The sequence below is a fragment of the Apodemus sylvaticus genome, chromosome 7, assembly GCF_947179515.1.
Source record: "Apodemus sylvaticus chromosome 7, mApoSyl1.1, whole genome shotgun sequence".
NCBI lineage: Eukaryota > Metazoa > Chordata > Mammalia > Rodentia > Muridae > Apodemus > Apodemus sylvaticus.
In genome coordinates, this window is record NC_067478.1 from 18,558,799 (window position 1) to 18,582,593 (window position 23,795).

At 44.0% G+C, this 23,795-nt stretch overlaps 1 protein-coding gene across 1 annotated transcript; it reads right to left on the bottom strand.

Moving 5' to 3' along the window:
• Positions 1–398: 398 nt before the first annotated feature.
• Positions 399–22,050, bottom strand: Mrpl3 (mitochondrial ribosomal protein L3). The gene is made up of 10 exons (XM_052187465.1): positions 21,794–22,050; positions 20,674–20,858; positions 19,596–19,687; positions 18,047–18,145; positions 12,265–12,364; positions 10,324–10,384; positions 5,004–5,112; positions 3,983–4,060; positions 2,525–2,602; positions 399–879 (listed from the first exon to the last, which is right to left on the bottom strand). Exons 1-10 carry the CDS (start codon positions 21,883–21,885, stop codon positions 727–729), a joined length of 1,047 nt encoding a protein of 348 aa, XP_052043425.1. The 5' UTR covers positions 21,886–22,050; the 3' UTR covers positions 399–726.
• Between the last annotated feature and the right edge of the window lie 1,745 nt (positions 22,051–23,795).

Sequence of the window (23,795 nt, forward strand, 5' to 3'; positions counted from 1 at the left end):
ATTTTACAGTCCATAACCGGCACAAGTGTCGGTACAAATGGCTAATTGGAATGCAGTTTGGTCACCAATATGATCCCTGATTTCAAGACAAAACTGAAACGGCGTGTCAGGTTGACGCTCGGGTCAGGAGCCAAGCTCTGAGAAGTGACCTGGCAGCACGCCCTCTGCTCGCGGCAGAGCAGAGCCATGGCTGCTCCCAGACGCAGGCTGTGCTGGGGCTCTCTATCCACACAGGCCTCACTTTAACATGCAGGTTTCTGTAATTTAGAGTAAAAAAGTAATTCTTCCTCCCATCAAGTTTCTAACCTCTAAAAGAATGTTATGTTTTTAAAGAAATAGTTTCTTTTATCCAACAGGCGGCAATGTAGTTCCACCAGGTTCTGTTTCACAACCAGACATTAAAAGAGATAAATCTTTAATAAAAGTTTATAAAAACAAAAGCGAAACAAGACTGGGACGTGTGTCTACAGAGTGGCACCTACAAAGGGCAGGCATCTTGTTCTTCACAAACCGCCAACTTTAACAAACACAGTCTGTGTGACTGTTCGATGCGGTGACCTTGCTCACCAGACTGAAGTGAGGGCTAAGTGACTCACTTGTGTCCTTTGACAAAAACAAGAGCACACTCTCCTGACTCAGCACAGGGAATCCGATTCCCAACCCTGGGGCCACTGTTGATCTGGTTCCTCAAAGTGCAGGAAGCACAGAGTCCTGCGCACCAGGGCATCAGGCGAAGGCAATGGAAGGTTCGCTGGGCTGCCACACACTCTCATCGTACAGATCTTCTGGAAGTTCTTCATCGTCTCCATCAGGAAAGTAGGTAGGGAACGGCAGGCTCTTACAGAAATCCCTGTATGCGGGCAGCGTAGAGTCTTTGATCTGAGAGAATAAGGAAAGAAATCTCACTCGTATGTGCTACCAATCTTGGTAAAGGGACCACCGACAGTCTCTGCTCTACACGGCTGACCATGTAGTCGTTCCACACGGAGGCGAGAACGGGCTCTCCCAGATACGAGAATAAAGCCACTGATTATACTGTGTATTTCACTGTGATTTCTAAGTGTGCATTCTTTAACTGTCCAATAGGATGGTTATTTTAAAATTACATCTCAAATATCCTTTATATGCATATTTATTTTTCAAATGTAAAAGTCTGATACTAAATACAATTAATACTTAATTTTCCGTTCTATTATTTACTCTTCTTGCCTGCTTTGTTACTTTGTTTTCTATATTTAGAACAAACTTTTGGAGGTTGAGGCTTAAAAACACGGAAGTTACTGGATTTCTGTTAGTTTTAAGTCTACCAACACAAAAAGGGAAATAGCATTTTTATTAAAGAAATTAGCTTATATTTGGCAAGGAACATTCTGAGAAGTTAAAAGACAGAATGACATTCAGCAAAAACAAGAGAAAGAAACCCACAAGTGTTTACAGAAGCTCTGAGAACATTTTATGGCCTGAAAACATTTAGATTTATGTCTGGATTCACAGCAGATGTCCCTGAGCAGAGGTGCTGATAAGATCCAAGAAGCTGTACTTCAGTTTTGGATAATATTATTGGGATCCTCAAAGCTTCTGTAGACTCATTCAGACAGAAAAATATACTTATATACACAACAAAATAGGTCAGGAACATTTTAACAATGAGAAATAAATAATTTAGTCAAAATTAGTTAGCAGCTGCTAGGAACAACAAGTATATAACAAGAGTTCTATTTTAAGGCCCCTCATTACGATTGTTTCAGGAAGTGACCAGGGCGTTGCCCAGAAGGAAGCCACCATGTTTAGTTTTCTGCAATGCACCAACCTTAGGCTCAACTTGAATTAGGAATGCACCCTATAAGAAAACTACATGTTAATTTGATAAAAACTGTCAGGAGGGAGCCAAGCAGTGCGTTCTCGGTCTGCTCACTTTTATGTGTCTACTGTACCCGAGGGTTCCCATAACAACGCTGCGGATGGCGGTTCCGGTGTAAATGAGCACAGCTAATGCAACATGCAGTTGAAACTGTGAAATCTTTTCGGCTTTGCTGGCGCATCAGCGATGGCTCACTCCGGCCATGAGCACGCTTACACAGTGCATCCTCGGACGCTCCGGCTTTACCTCAGTCTATCCGGCCCACGAGTTAGTTCTATTTCCTTTTTCCTTTTCCTTTAGTTTTGACAAAGACAGTAGGTGTTGGGGAGGCAGGTGTGACTGAGTGGTGTGTCTGTGAGACCCCGGCCCCTACTTTAGCACTTGTTCCTTCGCCCACAGTTCTGGAAGGACAGAGGAGGAGTGACACTTGACAGTGCCTTCCTTCCTACAGACTCTTGGATCTCCATCGTGCAGCTCATTATTTATGGTGCATCTTTTGCTTTTACTGAGATGCTACTACAAAGGAAGCCAGTGTAGAGAACACGTGGCAGGAGAAGACCCTTCCCTAGAAGCTACATAACAGAGCAAACAGAGTTTATGGAAAAGTCTCAGAGTAACAAGGAGTAGAAACCGGGCACACCTTTAGTAGACAGCTGCACATACCTTTACTAAGCAATTTTTATGTCCAGGCACAGAGCCGTTGACGTAGATTATGTTGTGCTTGGTGTTCACTCTCCACACCTGTAACAGAAGTGTACAACTTGTGAGAGATGACGGCACCAGGAGCCTGTGTGATGGAAGCGCTCTGTGTCAGCACAGAAGGCCAAGCAGGGCTGACGAGCTCTCAGCCCTGCAGCGGTGACTTGTAAGGGCCTTACTGTGTTACTTCAGGAGCCTGCCTGCTACCAACTCCCTCAGCTCCATGGAGCCTGCTGACTGAGAAGATGTGCATGGTCAGCTCTACTGTGGTTACTATTACTTTTCCACAACTAGCCACTGGGAATCCGTAACTCACTGGATCTAGTCTCTAGATTAATCAGGCTAAGCAGACTGCCTTTAAAAACATCTTAATATGGAGCAAAATAAACACAGAACTGGAAAGTAATAGTCAAAAATAAAATAAAATACAGTAAGAAAATAGATGCCACACAGAACACTGTGATAAGCAGATGGACTTTCCTAAGGTAAAATAGAAATGGTGGGAAACAGACTTCGATTTATCTGACAACTGACTTCAAGGCTGACTGCCTGGGTTGAGGAGTACTGAGCTGGTACGTGTGTCTGTGAGGAAGCCTCAGTGTGGACTTTACTCAGTGACTCCCATCCCATCAGGAGCCCAGCATAAATGAAAGTGGCTGAGAGAAGTATTTCCTCTCTGCCCTGGAAACCTGTCCCAGCCATCTCAACTCCGGGCTCCCTGCGCCTTGGACCCAGTGCCTGTCCGTGCGTCACTTCAGTCTTAGGAATTTTGCTTCAGACTGAGAGCTCCCATCGCTGGGCTTCCTGGTTGAGGTTTTGGAGTGAGGCAGGGCTCCAGGCATTCCAGGACTCCAGCCTGGAGGCAGCCCACAGTGGGATCTCTCAGCCTTCATATAACAACCACAGAAGGAATCCTAGAACTATCCTTCCGTGTATCCATCAGAATGTCCACTCAGTCAAGCATCCACCCACTCATCTAAATAGTGTTCCCCCATCAGAACCTTGATATAATTATAAAAAACATTATACAGAATCTACATATAAAATATATGAATAAAAATGGAAAAAAACCACATACAATATCAGGGACCATTTCTAGGTGTAGTTGCTATGGTATCTTATTTTGTTCTTCTATGCTTTGAGCTATATACATACAAATATATACATATTTGTTGTTTTAATGAAAGTATAAGCATATAGAATGCCCATATAGTACAACTCATTTCATTTCTTTTGAATGATCCTAATTCCACATCTACAAGTCAAGCCCACACCCTACATCTTTAACAGTTAAAAAGCACCCTTGTTCAGGACAGACACAGACACACACAGACACACACAGACGCACACACAGACACACACACACACAGTGCATACGCTGGCCTTTGCATGTAAACTTACATTAGCACTTTACAGACTTACTTTCAGTCCATACACTGTCCTGTTTTGGTTTCCCATTTGTCCCGGCATTTTAGTTCCAGGCCAGACTCTGGCAATATCCTGAATAACAAAAGACAAAGTTCACATTTACATTATTTTTGATTCCAAGGATGCATAAAGCACATTAGTCCACTCTACTGCTAGTACTCTCTCTTGGTGGTTAATTTGTAATCTGACTTGAAAAGAGATGTAAATCCAGCTCCTCTCAAGCGTCCACCATTGGATTTGTATCCACTGAAAATGCTGGCGGAACTCATCATCTGTGACGGTCACCAAGCAGCAGGACACCATCACTCTGTCTATAAGGACTAGCGTGCTGTCAGGAAGGACATTCCATTTTCTTCTCTTTCTTATATACCCATGAATACAATTCATTTATATCAGCAGGAACCCCTTTCTCGGGAGGCGGGGGGGGGGGGGTTGTCATTGCTTCTTCCTGAGAGAAGGCTATATAGACAGTCAGCCTTGATCCTGTTCAGCTCTTAGAAGATAGTGTGACAAAAATTTAGCAACTTGGAACACAATCTGGTGGGTGAGAACTTAGCACCTGGGGGAAGCTGTGATGTGTTTTCTTGTAAGAGGAAAGAAGCATGTGACCTCACCAACCATTAGAGGCTGACTCTGCATTTCCTAAGGCCCCAAAGGCTTTCGTATGCACTACTGCTTATTTCTCAATGGCTTTCCCCCTGTCCTATATGCTGTCCTTAACAATCTGGAGCAACTGTTTCCTTTAGAGCAAAACTAGTACGTGAGGTGGCAAATGCAGCCACCCGCAGTTGCCGTAGTGATTTAGATGGGACGCCAGGGAAGGAAGGAGCAGAGAGTGCTGCTCACAAGTACACGTGCACCAGAAAAGTGGGTGGGGCCAGGCCCACAGAAGACCGACGGCTACCAGGCCCAGAGGCTGAGGCATGAGTCCTGCAAGACCTGGGCTAACCTGGCTACAGAACGAGACCCAGCCCAACTCCGACCTCCCTCGGAGAGCACCACTATTTATACTCACCCCAGTTGAGATGGCGCCAGGTCTCCTGTGGGTCTTTGTTTGACCGTGAGAAGCAGGTTGGCCTTTAAATCCCCATCTTTTCATGACGCCCTGAAAACCTTTACCAATACTGGGGGAAAAAAGTTAGAATTTACATAATGAATGGAGTATAACATATTTTTGACTCTACTTTTTTGACAGCACCTTGGAGTTCTAACAAGACTTCTTATCTAAATAACCAGAAAAGGCCATACCAGTCAAACTGCAAATGAACGTTTCTTTATCTGTCTTGGTTTGTACCTCCCGCTGGAGCCTAGCTCTGAATAAAATGTTATGTCAAGACTGTAAGACAACAGTAAGCTAAGTTTGGGGAATTTACCTAAGAAGCTCACCCTCATAATCTAGTGATATAATAGCAAAGCTCTAGAAGTTTTAGTGTCATAACAACCATGGCAGGCAGCCATTGGGACGGACCCTAAAGACTCCATCCCCTCGTATGTATGCTGTGTTCAATCCTCTTTCCAAAGCCTGGGACTGATTCGGTTTCATGGATACACTATGCTAAGCGACAATGCCAGTGTGAGGCCTGCTTATCAGAGACCCGCCTCTGGCACTTTCTTTCCTTGCTTCCTGAGAGCACAAGAAGCAGCTTTTAGTAGACAAGCACTCCTATGGAGCACAAAGTAACGAGGCGTTCCAGTCAACAGCTGACGGCCCACTGCTGCCAATAACTGCTGGTAAGCTTAGAGGTGATTTTTCTCTAGTCAGGACCCAATGTGATTACGGCCTGGGAGAGACCCTGAGCCAGATGCAGTCAGGCAAGCGTGCTCAGTTTCTGACCACGGACACTGAGGTTGCAGGACCGTGTGAGGGCAACCAGTCAGAAAGCCACAGCTAGTGCACAGATCAGAACACGGAACAAATAAACCTCTAGATGCTGGACAAGTAGCTTGATGGTACCAGATGGATCCTGACCTGTGTTCAATAGGAAGCTAGTGGAAAAGCAAAAGTAAAAAAAGGCAGTTTCTTAATAACCTAAATACTATTTTTAAACGAATATACTTTACTGCAGAGTCTGTTAGCTAGAGAAACAAACTAATACCACCAAGTTCAAACATTACTAAAGGCTATCTCTGAATGTCAAGTGCATCCCTACAAGTGCAGATTCTCTTATTTTTCACTAGATAATAGCAATATAATCTAATGTAATGTTGTGTAGTTTCAACAAAGCTAGTTATGATTAGATGTGCACTGTTCAGATCAATTACAGCATAGCATGAAAACCATGCTATCCCCCCAGAACTTTGCTATGTGTTTATTAGGAAAGAATTATCAGACAGGATAGACAGAGAAAGCCCCTGAATAACAGTTTTAGATAAACCAAGAACTTAACATGAAAACAACCATAAGTTATAAACAGCACCCATCAGGCACGCCCTCCCAAATGACACACTGACTTGTTAGTAAGTTAAAGGGAGCACACACCTTCCTGCCGGCATAAACCTTCTCATCCCTCAATAACTTAAGAACATTGAGCATTCTTATCACAATGCTAAAATAGAAATGTAACATATATTCAATGGAAAAAAATCACTGCATAATTCTATAGAGAGTTGAATACCAAAGAGAAGCTATAAGAATCAAATACTAAAACTATGCTTCAGAAATTGTTAATATTTACACTTAACAATGCATTTTAGGGCATACCTGCAAAGTAATGTAAAAAGCTTAGCAATTTAAAAATGAAGAGAAATAAGTGAAGTGTAATTTGAAAGTTTTCCATCAATTAGCAAGTGGCACCTAAGGGCAGAAGGGAGGGCCCAGCACTGCCATCTCGAAGGAACATGCTTTAAGATACCACCTTCGCCCACTGGCTGTCTTTGTAGAGGTTCACTGCTGCCTTCAGAGTTCTCAAACTGATCATCTGCCTTAAAAAGTCAGTGTGAGTGCATGCACTAGAAAAATCGCAAGCAGGTAAATTACAGAAGATAATTGAGCTCATTTCAGAGTAAATGATTACAAGATGAAAGCGGTACCCTGAAAGTGCTAATTATGTGTCAGCTAATTGCAGATTGTTTTTTAGTCTGGGTCTGGAACATTTCATGAGTCCCACTGTGTACAACAGGAACCTCTTCAGTAAATAACCTTTAAACAAAAGGCAAAAACACAAGAGACACGACAATTATACGCTTAATTCTGGATGCGGAGGCCAGGGTGCACCTGTTGATCGCGGGAGGCACAGGTAGCCAGTGTCTCACTTCTCCCAGCTGCTCTCCAACTTGAGAACTTAGCAAAACTGCACCCAGTGCAGATGCCTGGCCTCACCCTTCACCCACTGTGGGGCTTTGCTTGCCTGCTTGTCTGTTTGAGACAGGGGATTGCCCTGGCTGGCCTACAGCGTACTGCCTTACTCAGGCTGGCTTAGAACCCACACAGTCCTCCTGTCTCCCACAGAACTGGCTTTGCAGGTGTGCGCCACTCCTCCTAGCTACACAGTGTAGCTTAACTAATGGCTGTAGTAAGAAATCAAATGAAAATTCAAGCCAGGGAGAATGCAATTTGGACATTCCAACATTAGCAAGGCTTATCTGAAAACGGGGACAACAAAAATGAATTTATGTAGAATGTTTAGACTGTTTAAAGGTCTCACTTAACTTAGGAGACCTCTGCAGCTGTTCCTTGGCGCATGTTCTCCATATGGGCTACATACAGGGCAGAGTCCACACCTTATTTAGCCCACTGCCAGGCCTAAAGAAGTGAGCCTAATGCCCGTCACTGCAACTGCTATGTTATTGGAAAAAGGAAAAGGGAAAGAAAGGTTTAGAGCAGTGGTTTCCACCCTGTGAGTCCAGAGCCTTCATCTAGAAACAACCATTCACTTTAAGGATTATTTTGAGATATTATCTCTTTGTAATCTAACCACTCCTTGTTTTATTACATAATTTACTGCTCTGAATAGAAAGTAAATTAAATTTTAAAAGGATTAGAAATGGAGGACAAAGTAGAAAAGTCTGTCCCCACATCAGTCATAGGAGAAAGAAAATGAAGGGACACAGAACCTGTACCCAGAAGGCGATGTCTCCATTCATAGTTAATGGGGAAAACAATTCTCTCATAGGCTCCAAAGAGCTTAAATGCAAAACAGGAAGTGCCCTCCAAAAGAGAAGCATCGAGGCACAAACACTAAAGAACTCCAAGGAAACGTGAAAAACAAGCAAATGCATGTGGTTTGTCCAGACACTCCACAGCCCAGGAAGTCAGCGGCAGGGAAAAAGCTGCACAGCTAAGGAGCCAACATGGCACTCAGGAGTTCCAACCAAGTTCCATGGGCACAGCTATCAGTCCACAGGCCTTTAAAACCTGGGGGGGAAAGGGGGGACGGCGCGTGCGCGCGGCAGCTAGAAGCGGTATGGTCCCTGGAAATACTCAACACAAAATTACATGAAATACAATTTAAGCTGGTGTCAGGGAAGTCAGCCTACATGAAGACACAGTCCAGCACACAGTGAGCTTCCACAGGGGAACCCACCTCTCAGACCGAAGTTAACCAATCGCTGTGCTGCAGCCATGCAGCAAGGACTTTCTCAGTGCGGCCTGCTTTCTTCTGGACTGACCATCACTGCTTTAATTCCTAAGGGCACCTGTTCCCTGAGTACTTATTTGCTATTGATCCAGGAGGTTGTCATATAACTTCAAATCATTGTTTTCTAAAAGTAGAACCTTACAAAAACAAAATGAAACAAAAAATAAACACACAAACAACACCCCCACCATTACTCTATATCCAAGATTGGAATTATCCCCAGCACACAGGTAGCATGTGAACTGAAAGCACTGGCTGAGCCCAGGCTTGGGAAAATTAAGCTCTACAGCAAGCCAGTCACTAGCCCGGCCACAAGGCATTGCCGCCTGAGGCATCCATCGGCTCTGCATGCCTTCTCAGAGCGTCCCAGATGTCCTGCAAGGTATGGAATGGAATTCACATAGCACTGTATATAAATTCACAGGATTAATGCATGGCATCTTATGATTTGTAATAACTCATAAATTTAAAAATAAAATAATGTATGTAACCCAGTTTTCACTTGCTAACCAACAAAGCTCAGAAAAGCCGAAGAACATCTAAGAGATGAGCACGATTTTACTGGCTTCAGTAACCAGGGGAGAACAAAAGGACAGGTTGAGAATCTCCTCAAGATTCTTCTGACCGCCCGCCAGTCTATCGCACTTCATGTCTAGAGTGCGGGACAAAGAGAAAGGCAGCTAGCAGCCTTGGCAGTGGCCTGTGTCTGACACAAGGTGGTCACGTGTGGAACCCAACTGCCATCAGGTTCTTTGTTAGGAACCTGAGGCCACACTCATCAGGTTCTTGGGAAGAAAGCTGCTGTTTGGTCACCATGGCAAAGTAAATGCAAACAAACTGCCCTCCTCCAGAGTCCACGTGTCGACACCTTTATTTGTCAAAGGCTCTCAGTAGAGCCTATCTTTGTAGGCACTGTCATGTACTACAGGAGAAAACAAACACAGAGGACTGAAGTCAGGATCCACTGTGAGAGAACAGAACGGCACACAGCAGGTGGCACTTTACTTCTGGCTGGTCTAGACTGTGTGAGTTCCCACAGCCGGCAGAACCCAGTACTCCGCACTACGGAGCAGTAACTTCTAAGACCAAAGAACTCCTGAGTCACAGAGACACGGCTACCCCTCGTGGCAGAAGTGGTTAGAGTATCCGGGATCCTAGTCTAGACCATGAACCACACTCAGCATTCTGCCAGTGCAGTCAACGACCACCTGTGTATCAGACCCTTGAATACACGAGGCTCCCTTTGCAGCAGTCTCACTACCTCACACAGAGTCTGACCCCATGCTCCTAAGGAGACCTGCGGTGTAGGATCACTTAGTTTCAGATAAAGCAACTGCAAACATGTTTTACAGTTACACTAAGAGACATTTAAACACAACAACCACTTTTACAAACAGTATAAAATCTTACAACTCCCAGTGATTAGAAACAGAACCTGGAACCAAACTCTAGTAATCATCGAGCTGTCCTCCACCACAACTTAGATGTGTTCACAGTCAAATCCTGGTCTTTAAAGCAGACCCAACTGGGAAAGCACTCAAGTCATGTGATCTTCCTCTGAGCCCCATTACCTGGAAGCATACGTCTCAGATCATCTAATGTACACTCTTTATGTGAAACTAGTAGTCGGTGACTTTACAGGCAGACCTACGAGAGCAGTTTGTCTTTATTAACTGACTTCAGAGACTGCACTTTCACCCACTCTGTCCTTTAACATGTAGAGAAAAGCGAAGCAAAGGAGAACAGCTAAGGACCTACGTTTTGGCTGTGACATCCACAAACTGTCCAGGGCGAAAGTGAGCTGCATAAAGCGGGGTCCCTGTATGAAGAAGAGAATGAGAAATCGATGTTATCTGTCAGCAACAGAAAGGACTTTTATCCACAGATACTTGGCCCACAGAGCTCCCAGCGGTGCTTTCAAATGCTCACAGATCTTCTTTAGCAATTAGGAACATCAGAGACACCCAAACACCGAAGCCATCCGCTATTTGGTTCCACTTAATGATGAGAAGGAGGAAGAACAAGGGAACCCGGGTCCAGTGAGCCACCAGACTGGTCACTCCTGCCAGGCCAGCCCCTTCATGGGGCTTATGAGGTGCTAGTCTAGATGTTGGGTCCCATGGCAATGACAGTCCCCTTGCTGGCAAGCGAAGTATAATGATTCCTGGTTGTTGCAGAGAATACATATGCTGAATCAAAATGTATCGTCCACTTACATAAGGAGAAAAGAAAGAGCATGAAAAGAACTGTGCTGCTGGGTGGGGCTTTATGCAGTCTTTCATCATCAGTGGACGAGGAAATGCACTAACCTGACTGGGTCTCTCCTCTGCTGGGAACGGATTGATTATGGTGTATATATTCATAAAGTGCCTGCTCCTGTCAGATTACTTCTGCTCTAAACACAATACTGATAAAGTCTCTTTCACTTAGCATAGGCTTAGGTATTTGGATTAGATAAAACCTGTCCTTATAGATACTCAACTCGTGTAAGGCTTAGCCCTGACCTCAAAAAATTGTCATATTGGGCAAGAGTCAACACTATAACACCAATTAAGAGTCTTTAAAAAAAAAAGGTGAAGAAACTGAGGGACCAATGTAGCTGAGACCGAAATGGAAAGCGAGTTTCAGTTTGTTTAATTAGTACAAAGAATGGGGTTCAGTGGTGTTGAAGAGAGCAGATTCTTTAAGGTAAGATTAATCTAGGTTTGTAAAGGAAGTGGACTTAAATAGGGACTTTATTGTACGTATGCCAAAATATCACATTGTACTCTATAAAATAAACACAAATAAATTTGTCCATCAAAAAGATTAATTAAAAAAAGAAAAATTAAGGGATTACAGAAACCTCATTTTTGTAAGGCTGAACAACTCAAACTGCAATGTGACCATCACTGACTGAGAAATGTAATTTAATATGGTTAAAACTACAGCAAAAATTAATGGAATTGACTTTTATACTATCCTAAACATGAACAGAGGGCTTGGACAAATTAAATCTGCTAATATCAAAGTGGATGCTTAACTTTTCTTCAGAACAAAGAATTTCAGAACAATTCCATTATATTTAAAGTGGAATACTGTTACAAGTCACACCAATAAATGATGCAAGACTTATACTAATTTTATAATTCAAAATTATTTTGCCTTCAAGTTAGAAATTTAAACTTAAAAAAAATTTCACTGTCTTTTTGTTGCAATGCAAGTTCAAATAGCATGGAGCTCTCTTGAAGGTCAAACATCAAAATGTCATACTATGTTAACCACAGGAATCAGTATAATCACATCAATCCTTAACTTGACATTCCAGGGACGGGGATGACCCTCCCGGGGCTGTGTGCTGCTCTTTTTGAGGCTGCACTTGTCTCTTCAGGAGTGTGGCTGTTTCCAGCAGAGGCCGAGCCTGCAGCCATGGACGCACTTTGCAGCCTGAGCTCACTTGGAGAGGCTCTGTATGAATGCGTCCCTCCCCACACTTGCCCCAGAGTTCCTCCCTCTGGGGAAAACAAAGAGGATCCTACAGCTTTCCCCACTTACCAGAGACAAAGATTGTTTGTTCCTAGTCATTAAATCAGATAGGTTTTATATTTAAAAATACATGTTTGGGACTTCGTGTTTTGTTTAGCTTTATCAAAAGGGCTGACATTAAACAAACCACATATTGGGTATTTTTACCTCCCTCCTCTCCCGACCTCAGATTACCTGGCTTAATTACAGCATTATCTGTTACATGAAAGATTTTAATTGTCTGTTTTGGTGGCAATCCAAGATCTCGGTAAAATTCCAACACAGAGTCAGGTTTCTAGAGGGAAAAGCAGCACATGTAAGTAATGCACAAAACAGCACATGTGACCTGAGTGCAGAGCCCAAATCAAGTTATAAACATACAGAAAAATAAAAATCAAAGCAAGCTCTGTTCCCTACTGAACCAACAACATCTAATTCCCACTGCTTAAGGGAGGTGAGATTATATCTAAACTAATTATACATCTAAGAGCAAATCATCTTCTTGCTTAGATCCAACCCAGTGCACAAGTCTCGGCATGTACGCTCTTGCCCTTACTGGTTTGAAAGCACATCCACACTGGCCTCAGGTCCTTTTGGCCTCAAGTCCTTTGTCTACACTAGTCACCTTCTTCACAGGGCTTTTCCAATACATTTTTTGATGACCCGCTCTCTAACTACTAAGGACTCCTGATTTACTGTCCAAAAGAACCATTTTGTCAGCCTATTTGTCTTATTCCTTAGAACATTTATCTACATCCATTGTGATACACATTACACAGTCTTCTTGATCGCTAAATCATCTATACCTGCAGCTTAGTGGACTGTATCCTGAATGCTGAGACCATTGTTGTTCTGAGGGGGCTGCGCAGTGAACACCACTACTCTGAGGGGCCTGTGCAGTGAACACTGCTGCTTTAATGGGGCTGTGCAGTGAATACCACTGCTCTGAGGGGGCTGTGCAGTGAACACCACTGCTCTGAGGGGGACTGCACAGTGAACACTGCTGCTCTGAGGGGCCTGTGCAGTGAACACCGCTGCTCTGAGGGGGCTGTGCAGTGAACACCGCTGCTCTGAGGGGCCTGTGCAGTGAACACTGCTGCTCTGAGGGGCCTGTGCAGTGAACACCACTGCTGCTCTGAGGGGCCTGTGCAGTGAACACTGCTGCTCTGAGGGGGCTGTGCAGTGAACACTGCTGCTCTAAGGGGCCTGTGCAGTGAACACTGCTGCTCTGAGGGGCCTGTGCAGTGAACACTGCTGCTCTGAGGGGGGCTGCACAGTGAACACTGCTGCTCTGAGGGGGGCTGCACAGTGAACACTGCTGCTCTGAGGGGGCTGCACAGTGAACACTGCTGCTCTGAGGGGGGCTGCACAGTGAACACTGCTGCTCTGAGGGGCCTGTGCAGTGAACACTGCTGCTCTAAGGGGCCTGTGCAGTGAACACTGCTACACTGAGAGGCCTGTGCAGTGAACACTGCTGCTCTGAGGGGGGCTGCACAGTGAACACTGCTGCGCTGAGGGGGCTGCACAGTGAACACCGCTGCGCTGAGGGGCTGTGCAGTGAATACCGCTTGCTCTGAGGGGCCTGTACAGTGAACACTGCTGCGCTGAGGGGCCTGTGCAGTGAACACTGCTGCTCTGAGGGGGGCTGCACAGTGAACACTGCTGCTCTGAGGGGGGCTGCACAGTGAACACTGCTGCTCTGAGGGGACTGCACAGTGAACACTGCTGCTCTGAGGGGACTGCACAGTGAACACTGCTGCTCTGAGGGGACTGCACAGTGAACACTGCTGCTCTGAGGGGGCTGCACAGTGAACACTGCTGTTCTGAGGGGCCTGTGCAGTGAACATTGCTGCTCTGAGGGGGCTGCACAGTGAACACTGCTGTTCTGAGGGGCCTGTGCAGTGAACATTGCTGCTCTGAGGGGGGCTGCACAGTGAACACTGCTGTTCTGAGGGGCCTGTGCAGTGAACATTGCTGCGCTGAGGGGCCTGTGCAGTGAACACTGCTGCTCTGAGGGGACTGCACAGTGAACACTGCTGCTCTGAGGGGGCTGCACAGTGAACACTGCTGTTCTGAGGGGCCTGTGCAGTGAACATTGCTTCTCTGAGGGGGGCTGCACAGTGAACACTGCTGTTCTGAGGGGCCTGTGCAGTGAACACCGCTGCTCTGAGGGGCTGTGCAGTGAACACCGCTGCTCTGAGGGGCCTGTGCAGTGAACACCACTGCTCTGAGGGGCCTGTGCAGTGAACACTGCTGCTCTGAGGAGCCTGTGCAGTGAACACTGCTGCGCTGAGGGGGCTGTGCAATGAACACTGCTGCTCTGAGGGGGCTGTGCAGTGAACATCGTTGCTCTGAGGGGCCTGTGTAGTGAACACCACTGCTCTGAGGGGCCTGCACAGTGAATACTTTTCTCTCAAGCTATTGTTCCCTCTCTTCCCTCCAAAAGACTGATCCTATCATTCTTTGCCCTTCTCCTTCTAGCTTGCTGAAAACTCCTATGCCCCTTCTCACCTTCCTTCCACTCACTTCTAAAAGAGTAAGCAGGCTTTCCATACAAGTCTGTTCACTGAAATTACTTTCCTTGTGTTTCAATTTCAAATGTAATTTATTTACAGCTTTTCAAATTTGCTTTCAACATTCACGTAGTTCATTTGATTTATCAAGCACAATGTTATTTTGTTAACATTAGACTCAGAGTATTCCAAGAAACTTCTGAGAAGAAACCCTATGTTTTGGAAAAAAATAACATAAAATGAACATCATAGCCTACATTAACACTAGACTCCAGCATAAAAAAAATTAAGACAACATATATATCTTAATTTCTTTTCAGTTTCACTGAAAATTGAATAACTGTTTCAACTAAAATGACAATATTCTAAAACTAAGCCTTAGTCATGAGCAAAGCCAATGCTCAACTGCAGCTGACAGCAGAGGTGCTCCAACAGTCTGCTGGGCCCTGCCCCCTTCCTTTCTAAACTTCTAAATAAATGATTCAAAAAAGCAATTTAGAGGCTGACAGCACTGTCACACGTGGGTAGCCCCGTCCATGAAGCTGAGTCTCCTGCAGAATTCCTCAGCAATTATCCTTCCTACAATGGAAGTACTGCTCTGCTCCCAAGATGAATTGATTTAATCAACTTTTAGGGCTATTTAATGTTCTTACAAAGAGACACTATGTACCACATCAATTTTTATTTATAAGATACAAAAATAGCAAAAACAAAGTGCAAGCTTTTTTAGAGGTGTAAATTCCTTGTAGATTTAAAAAAAACAGTTCTAGCCTTATTATAAATAAAACTGTTTTAATCAACTTATTTTGAGTACCCAACTATTCAATATTTGATATTCATAGGTCTTGAAAAAAAAAAGCAAACTAAAAGATAAAAACAAACCCTCTATAGAGTCAGTCTCGTTGCAGTTTCCTTGAGGGAGAAACATGTAGTGGCTGGTACATTTTTAGTTTGGAAAATTTCTTATTTTTAAACAAAACACTTTAATTGTAAATGATGAGTGCTTCCCACACTGGCAAAGTAACTTTTTCTTTTTCTTATTAGTACACGTTAATGACACATAGTAGGTCTCACCGTGACAACTTCACACATTTTGATATCTCCCTTCACACCCACCTCTTACGCTTTGCTACCCTCTCTAACCCCCTTCTCTCTAACAGACCTTTGAGAAGTGAAAGCTATTAAGGTTTATGTAGCTGAATGGTTAGCATCTACTACAACATAAGACAAAGCCCTTGACTCTCCAAAACCCCACTGTGCTGCACATTCACTGCAGATATCACGTAATGGTTATATACAGAGGGGAGGGGGATAGCAATCTTGAATATAAAAGTAGAATACTAACCCTTCTGAAAAAAATTTATTAGTAAGCACTATGCTATTTTGTAAATACTGTTAGTATTTAATCAATAACACATTTTCATCATTACATAAAAGAGACTATATTAAATTGTGCTCCCAAGCACATTTTCTTTAAGAGCTAAAGGATTCAGAACTGATATAAATTTCAGAACTGGAAGAAAATTGAGCTCTCCAAATCCTATCTTTATGAGTAAAAGAAGGATGCTGAAAGAGGGTGTGAAGAGGAGGGAAGGGAGGAACCCAGGGTCAGAGCTCCACCGCGCACCATGTCCCCATCACCTCCTATTTAGTTTTAAAAAATAATGTAGATTCGTTTTTATATATGTATGTCTCACATGCATGTATGTATGTGCACCATGTGCATGCCTAGTGCTTGCAAAGGACAGAAGAGTATGTTAGAATGTCCTGGAGCTGGAGGTTCAGATGACTGAACCGCCATGGAGGGCTGGGAACTGAACCCGGATCCTCTGCAAGAGCAGCTAGTGATTTTAACCACTGGGCCGTCTCTCCAGTCCTATTTTCTTCTATGTCTGAAGAATCACTTACTGATAGATCTTTTAGATTGGAATAAATTATCCAAATACGATGGTTAATTTATAGATGTCAAGACCATAAGGGATTTACAACATTGATAATGGTAACGACATGACTTGTATAAAAAAGAAGTGACTCCCACAGCGTCCCTTTAACACCTACTGTCCTTTTTGGTCTCCTCCTGTGTATTGCACAGGTTCTCCCCAAAACTGGCTGCCCCCAGTTCTGCTGGATTTATGCTGATTTATGGGCTGGCTACTTCATCCATCCCTGTCAACAGCTTGAGGGTTCCCAGGGGGTAGTACCCAGAAACACTAGGTATGTAAGGTCGTGGAGTCTGTCTGCTCTTGTCAGTGAGTGGTCCGTCAGTCCTGACCAGAACAGCATCCTCTGGCCCAGAGGCTGAAGTGATTACATGTGATAATGAATGCAAAAGCCTTCACACCATGCTCCTGGCATGTAGTAAGCATGAATAAGTTAACTGTAACAAGCACACATGCCATGGACCAAGCTCCTCTGAGTGACACATTCTTTCCATGAGATTCGGGAGTGAATGAACCTCCCAGTTTCCTCAGAGCAGAACTGTACTCATGAGGACTCACGAGGCCCTCTTGAAGGCGGTGGAGAAAGCAGACAACTATGGCACCTGGTTAGCCCAGCTGCCTGCAGGAGCTGTCCACACCTCATGTAGAGAGTTCCAGGCCCGCTGATGCTTAGCTGTTAGCCAGCCTGGGCTGGGCTGAACTGTCCATGCTCCTGTGTGCAACTCTCACCCATATTGCTCCACGCGACCCCAATACCTCACGGGCTAACAGACTGGGCCTTTGCTTAGCTTCTTTGCTCTGTGTGGGTTCCCTATCTGAGGTGAGGTCACTCCTGTCTCCATAGGAAAAGTCACACAAGAGTGAGCAAGAAATACGTGCTACAGTGACACACAGTATGGTTACATCTCAATTTTTGCCCATGTTTACTTCATAAATGACAACAAAAAACTAAATTCTGTCTGAGATGAGTGCTGCGTTCACTCACCCTCGACTGGGCAGAAGATAATAATTGGGAGCATTTTTCTAACAAGCCACAGAGGCAGCATTCTGTTAACACTGCACGCTGGAAACAATGCTCTGTTAAGAAACTCTGATGTGGGTTCATATGTATGCCAAGCACAGAAAGTTAATTCTAAAATACATTACAATAATTTATGAAAAGGGTAAAACATCTGTTTTTCTATACAGGAAAACCCTGCATCAAATTAAGAAACCAAAATCAAACAAATGAACCCACGATGTACTGAGCCTGTACAGCAGTCCAGGCAATTCTAGGAAGCTTGTTTAGTCCCTGTGATAAGCCCAATAGGAAGGCAGTACCAGTAATCTCCTCTTCACAGATGTATAAACACTACAGCTTAGTGAATTCTACTTAACTCAAAATCTCTGCTAGCCTGCTTCTCCCCAGACACAGTCCTCAGGGTAAGTGTCAGTCTGTGACTGCAGAACATTCTGCGAACATGAATGCATGCAGAGTTGAAACTAATAACATGCAGTATTTTAGGAATGAAAATGTAGACTTACATAGAGGCGTGACACAGTTTTCCCGCCCACTGTCAGGGCCGCGGTTTTTCCATTATGTTCTTCCTTGGGAGTGTATTTTAACACATGACAGTCTTGTACCTGAAAACAAACACAAAACCTGAGCTTGTATCATGGTCCATCAGGCATAATGAGTGCCCAGGACAGTTAGAATTTCCAGAGTCACTAACTTATTATCCCTCTAACACCAGATGCAATCCTAAAGTACATAAACCTTTGAAATGTCAACTATAGCACACACAAAAACTTAAGTATACAACAAAAATAAGACCTTTTAAAGAAGGGATATAATCCCTTTATCTGCCTCTCCCTAATCTTTGCTTCTCAAACTGTGACCTGTCAGCCCGAGCATCCCTTGGAGATAGGTAACAGTGAACCTAGGCCCCAGTCCAGACGCACCCAGACATTAGCCTCTGGCTAAGGAAGGAGAGCTAGCTCCCTTCACTCACCACTGTATTTGCGAAGCTCACTTTGCTGCTATGTGTGACTCTGTCCACTGCCTACACTGTGTGGATGAATGGGTCACGACTTACTTCATTTCCACACTGATGAGCGTGTAGGAAATTATAGTTCTAGGTATTAAACCTGATGCTGCCTGAGAGTGTTGAAGAACAACCATGGTGTACACCTTCCGGGACTTCCCAGAGAACCCATCAAGACAGTGACTACATGGTTCATAGGGCTAAACGTGACATACAATAATAAATTGCTTCCTGTGTGGTTGTACCAGTCTGCCATTACTGACCCACAGTCAGACCATAATAGTTCATGAAGGGGTTACAGGCGCTGCACCTTGTTAGCACTCTAAGCGTGCACAGCCTGCACCTTAGCAAGCATCACACCTCTGAGATTAGACCCAGGACACTGAGCTGTCCAGAATGATCTAGAGTCATCTAGGGTAGTCTAAGGTCATCTGCGCTTTCTACAATGAAAGCAGTTGACAGTTTCGAGACGCTGTGCACTGTCTCTAGGAGCTGACATTTGTCATCTCTTGTGGTCCTCACAGTAACAGTGTGCAGTGAAGCCTAACTGTTCTTCCTATAGGATTATATCACTTAGAGAAGAGGCTAGAGCGCTCAGAAATATAGCAAGTGGCAGAGCCAGGATTTAAACTCAGAGCCTGAGCCCTTAAGCATCTCAGAATAACTGATCTAGGTGAATAAAATGTGGTTCCCCAGAGGAAGCATTATGATAGTCAGCAAGGAGATCCCAATGTCAGTCAGGGCCTGGATGAATTATTGTGAACATGATGGGCTTGAGGTATTAAGAATGAATTAAGTGGACAATCTGTGAGGATCTGTGCCACCCTACCCTGCCTAGATATAACTCCATGTATTCTAATCCCAGGATGAGAAACTGGTTTAGGCTAGAGTCAACGTTCCTGGAACCATCAGAAGCAAAGCTCTTTACTATTACCTGTTCAGTTCTTCTTTACCACACAGTTTTCTGTCTGGGATACACATCTCAACAATTACAGGTTATGTACACAGATCCTAAGACACACAAATCCCTTATACATGTGTGTTCTTACCTGAAGTAATGTGACTGCATGCTTTTGACCATCCTTGGTCCATAAAGGCATCATGCCTAGCTTCAGGGCAATAAGGCCAACCCTGGAAGAACCTGCCAACAGATACAATACATTCAAGACTACTTACAGATGGAAATATCTTCAACTATATCAGCTACAGTACACTGGTGGTTAATAAATGTTTGTAAAATTAGCAAATGTAAGATAATTCTAACATTTCAGTTTTAAAATAACAGCATTAATAACAGCATTAATATAATAATAGTATTATTATACATATATAATTCCATTATTATTCTTTTGTAGTTTCAATTCCTGTCCAGCATTATCAATGAAAAAACATCTACTCAAATTCTAAGGTATTAAATGGTATTATACTACATACATGCCACAAGTTCTCTTCTATTAAGCTGTCCTCTATAACAACTTTTGGGGCTGGCAATGTAGTCCAGTTGGCAGGGTGCCTGCCTTGAATGGACAAGGCCCTGAATCTGATCTCATGCACCGCATAAGCCAGGTCTGAGGGTGTATGCCTACAATCAGCACTCAGGAGTCAGAAGCTGGAAACTCAGGAGCTCAAGCCAGGCGAGACTTGAACTTCTGTCAGTAGACGGTGTCTCAATAACTCCAGAGAACATGCGTTTATAGGAAAAGCCCCATCCTGCTTGGTCTGGCCACAAATGGGTTTAGCATCCCGCCACAGACAACTGATGCTGGAACTGCGCTTGCCCTAACGGCACACAAGCATCCTAACTGGAAGGAGCTGTATTAACGCTGCACATTTTACACTGTATCCTCCAGCCTCTTCTCCCTGGTTTCTACCTCTCATTTTATATTCTTTGTATCTAAAGGAAGACAACATATGCAGAGTGCTTCTCCTCTCACTTACAAAGCACCTTCCTGAGGTCTTTTACTAGCAGCAGGTTGGAAACAAATAAGCTGGTGGACCCCAAGCAGAATGGAACAGACACAATCAAGAAATGAAAATTCAAGATGTCATATGTCTAAAGCCTTCGCCACTTTCATACATCCAGCCATACTGTAATTAAGGGGTCACATCTCAAATCCTACCCATCACCTGGTTCCCAAGGATGTAAAGGCCAGGGCTCATCTTTCAAGGGATTTAGTTTACTCGTCAGCTGGGCTTTATTTTCGTCGGAGACCAGTTGCTTAACGAACGAGACGTTTTCTTCAGAAAGGTGCTCATCCCACCAAGTGCTACTCTTGCTGTGGAGATTTCTAACAAAGAACAAGATGTTCTTTCTGAAAAATAAAATAAAGTCATTATTTCCATTTAATGTAGGCGAGGCCATAGTTAGATAATGCACTCAAGGCCTCAGGGAATAGTATGGATTGACCATTATCCCTAACACTTCTTATAATAACACTGGGGCTTCTGCTTTAACCAAGAGTGGCTACCCTGAAGGCTCAATTTCTCTTTTCATCTACAATAAACATGCCTACAAAAACACATGAGAGGCTACTAACCCAAATGAATCTGTATTTGACAGTTTTATAACTAATGGAGTGGCAACTGAATTTTCTCTAAGTCTACCCCCTGCCAGCAATGGCATCACCAATGTTAAGTACGAAACTACTAAATAAGCAGCTTTAAAACCAAAACAAAACGCACAAAACACACGACCTCTGTCCAGCTAACGCACAAAGAACGAGCTTAGCAGGCGTGAGGCAAGGAAGGAAGTGTGTTTAATTTCTGCACAGGGTGGGTCAGAACCTAAATAAACCTTTGCGTAGTCTACTTTGGTTGGTAGTCAGGAAGTTCCAGCTTTGAATCGCAAGTGATTTTCTGGTTATTAGCGGCGTGGCTTTGGACAACCTATGCCCCTTTAGTTTCAGTTTTATCTGAAAAAACTGTTACAACAGTGATGGGTCTGCTCACAGGACACAAGGCCTAATAGGACACAATACAAACACAACGTCTACTACAGTACTCGCTGGTCGAAAGACATTCTTCCTGCTGATAATAGTCGTAGCTAACCCCTAATTCCTTGAACATGAAAACATAAAAAAAAAACACTACCCTTCAATGCTTTAAAAGATGCTTTCTTAATCTTCTATGCTACACCCTTGAACACACGACCCCCACTTCTAACCCTCTACGCTAAACCAAGTCTCTGCTCAAGGACACAGTTAAGGGGCCGGCGCACCCCGCCACCCGTTCTCTCACCCATACCCACCGACTCCCTAAGCCTGGGGCAGCACCTAGGCCTCCGGCGCCATAGCGCAGCACCGGGGCGCCAGCCTGCGCCAGCAGCCTCCAACCCGGCATGGAAGTGGCCGGGCAGGGCTTGGCTCGCGACACCTCCCGCCGCGCCGCCGCGGAGCTTTCAGCAAGTCCCAGACACAAACACCAGGAGTTCTTAGTAGCCCTGGGACAGCAGTCACACCGTATGTCCGCCAATGCCCTCCGCGGAGGAAAAGCACAGCCGAGCCACTTCCGGTCCGTTTCTCAATGCCTTCCGGGTAAAGACTCAATACCTGTAACTACGGTTCCGTCTTCAGATGGCCCTGCTTTGCCAATGGATTGGCCAATTGATTCTAGCGGTGGCAAAGACAGTTTTAGGCTTTAAACTTTAGAAGAACGAGACAAGAAAAAAGTGAAACTTTCTTTGGAAACTAAAGAAAGAGAAGTCACCTGCAATAATACCCGCTGTGGGAAAACTCACCATGCTAAGTAGCACTTTGGCAATTTTGTATTGGGTAATCCTAAGAGCAGCCCTTTAAAGAAGTTATTTCTATATTATAAATATATATTATATATTCATATATATATATATATATATATATATATATATATATATATATATATATATATATGATCAAGTACTTAAAATTTATGTACATGCCAAAACTAGATGAACAGAGTTAACACTGAAATAGGACTGATGTATGCTAACAAAAGAGTGGGGTAAAAACTAAAAGCAAAACCTGACAGTACGCAACTTTCAGAGCTAGGGCACAAACAGTCCCAGACCGTTTTTCAACTCATAAAAGTCTTTAAGCCCGATCGTCTAGAGAGGCAGCTCATGGAGTTGAGATTAGGTGCAATGGCTGCAGGAATGAGTGTTACCACAAAGTTTCAGAATGATCGTGATACAGCTACAATAGTTACCTTATCTTGTATGTGCTAGACGTTCATTTCTGTACTCCAAAAATCCCTTCCCAGTCACATGAGTGTTTTTGGAAAAGCAGAAACAACAATTTGACCTTTCAGCTTCCTCTTTAAAAAAAAAAAAAAAAAAAAAAAACAGTTAAAGACCTGGGTAACCTGCTTTAGAAAGTTCAGGTAGGGATCCAGTCACTGGTTGGACTTGTAGACTCAAAATCTTCCACTAGGCACAGTTGTGGGTGCCTTGGCAGCTTCTCAGTAATATGTCGAGACTTGGAGAAAAGAATGCATCACTCTGTCCTCCCTACCTGACTTCACAGATACGTAAGACGGCACTTTCACTGAGTCTTGACATCTACTATGAATGAGAATAAGGAAAAAAAAACTACTATCACCAATAGCTAGTATTTTGTACGTCTATAGTATACGCTAATCTGTGTTCAGTATTGTATCTGTCCATCATCAATGATATCCAGGAGGACACTGTCTTAGTCAGGGTTTCTAATCCTGCACAAACATCATGACCAAGAAGCAAGTTGGGGAGGAAAGGGTTTATTCAGCTTACACTTCTGCATTGCTGTTCATCACAAAAGGAAGTCAGGACTGGAACTCAAGCAGGTCAGGAAGCAGGAGCTGATGCAGAGGCCATGGAGAGATGTTCCTTACTGGCTTGCTTCCCCTGGCTTGCTCAGCCTGCTCTCTTATAGAACCCAAGGTGATACCAAAGGTGGTACCACCCACAAGGGGCCCTCCCTACTTGATTACTAATTCTGAAAGTGCCCCACAGCTGGATCTCATGGAGGCACTTCCCCAACTGAAGTTCTTTTCTCTGTGATAACTCCAGCATGTGTCAAGTTGACACACAAAACTAGCCAGTACAGACACTAAATCTAGAAAGGCAAATTTAAGCAGCTTAATGCCCCAGGAAGGGCTATGTGTCTGGGGATGTCAGTGGAGGAGAATTGCAACACTTACAAATTGTTAGATGCCTTAAGCAGCTGGACGCCTCTTGTGGTGGGAGAAATAAAATGCAGTATAAGAGATTTTGGATGTGGAGATTACATTGCTGA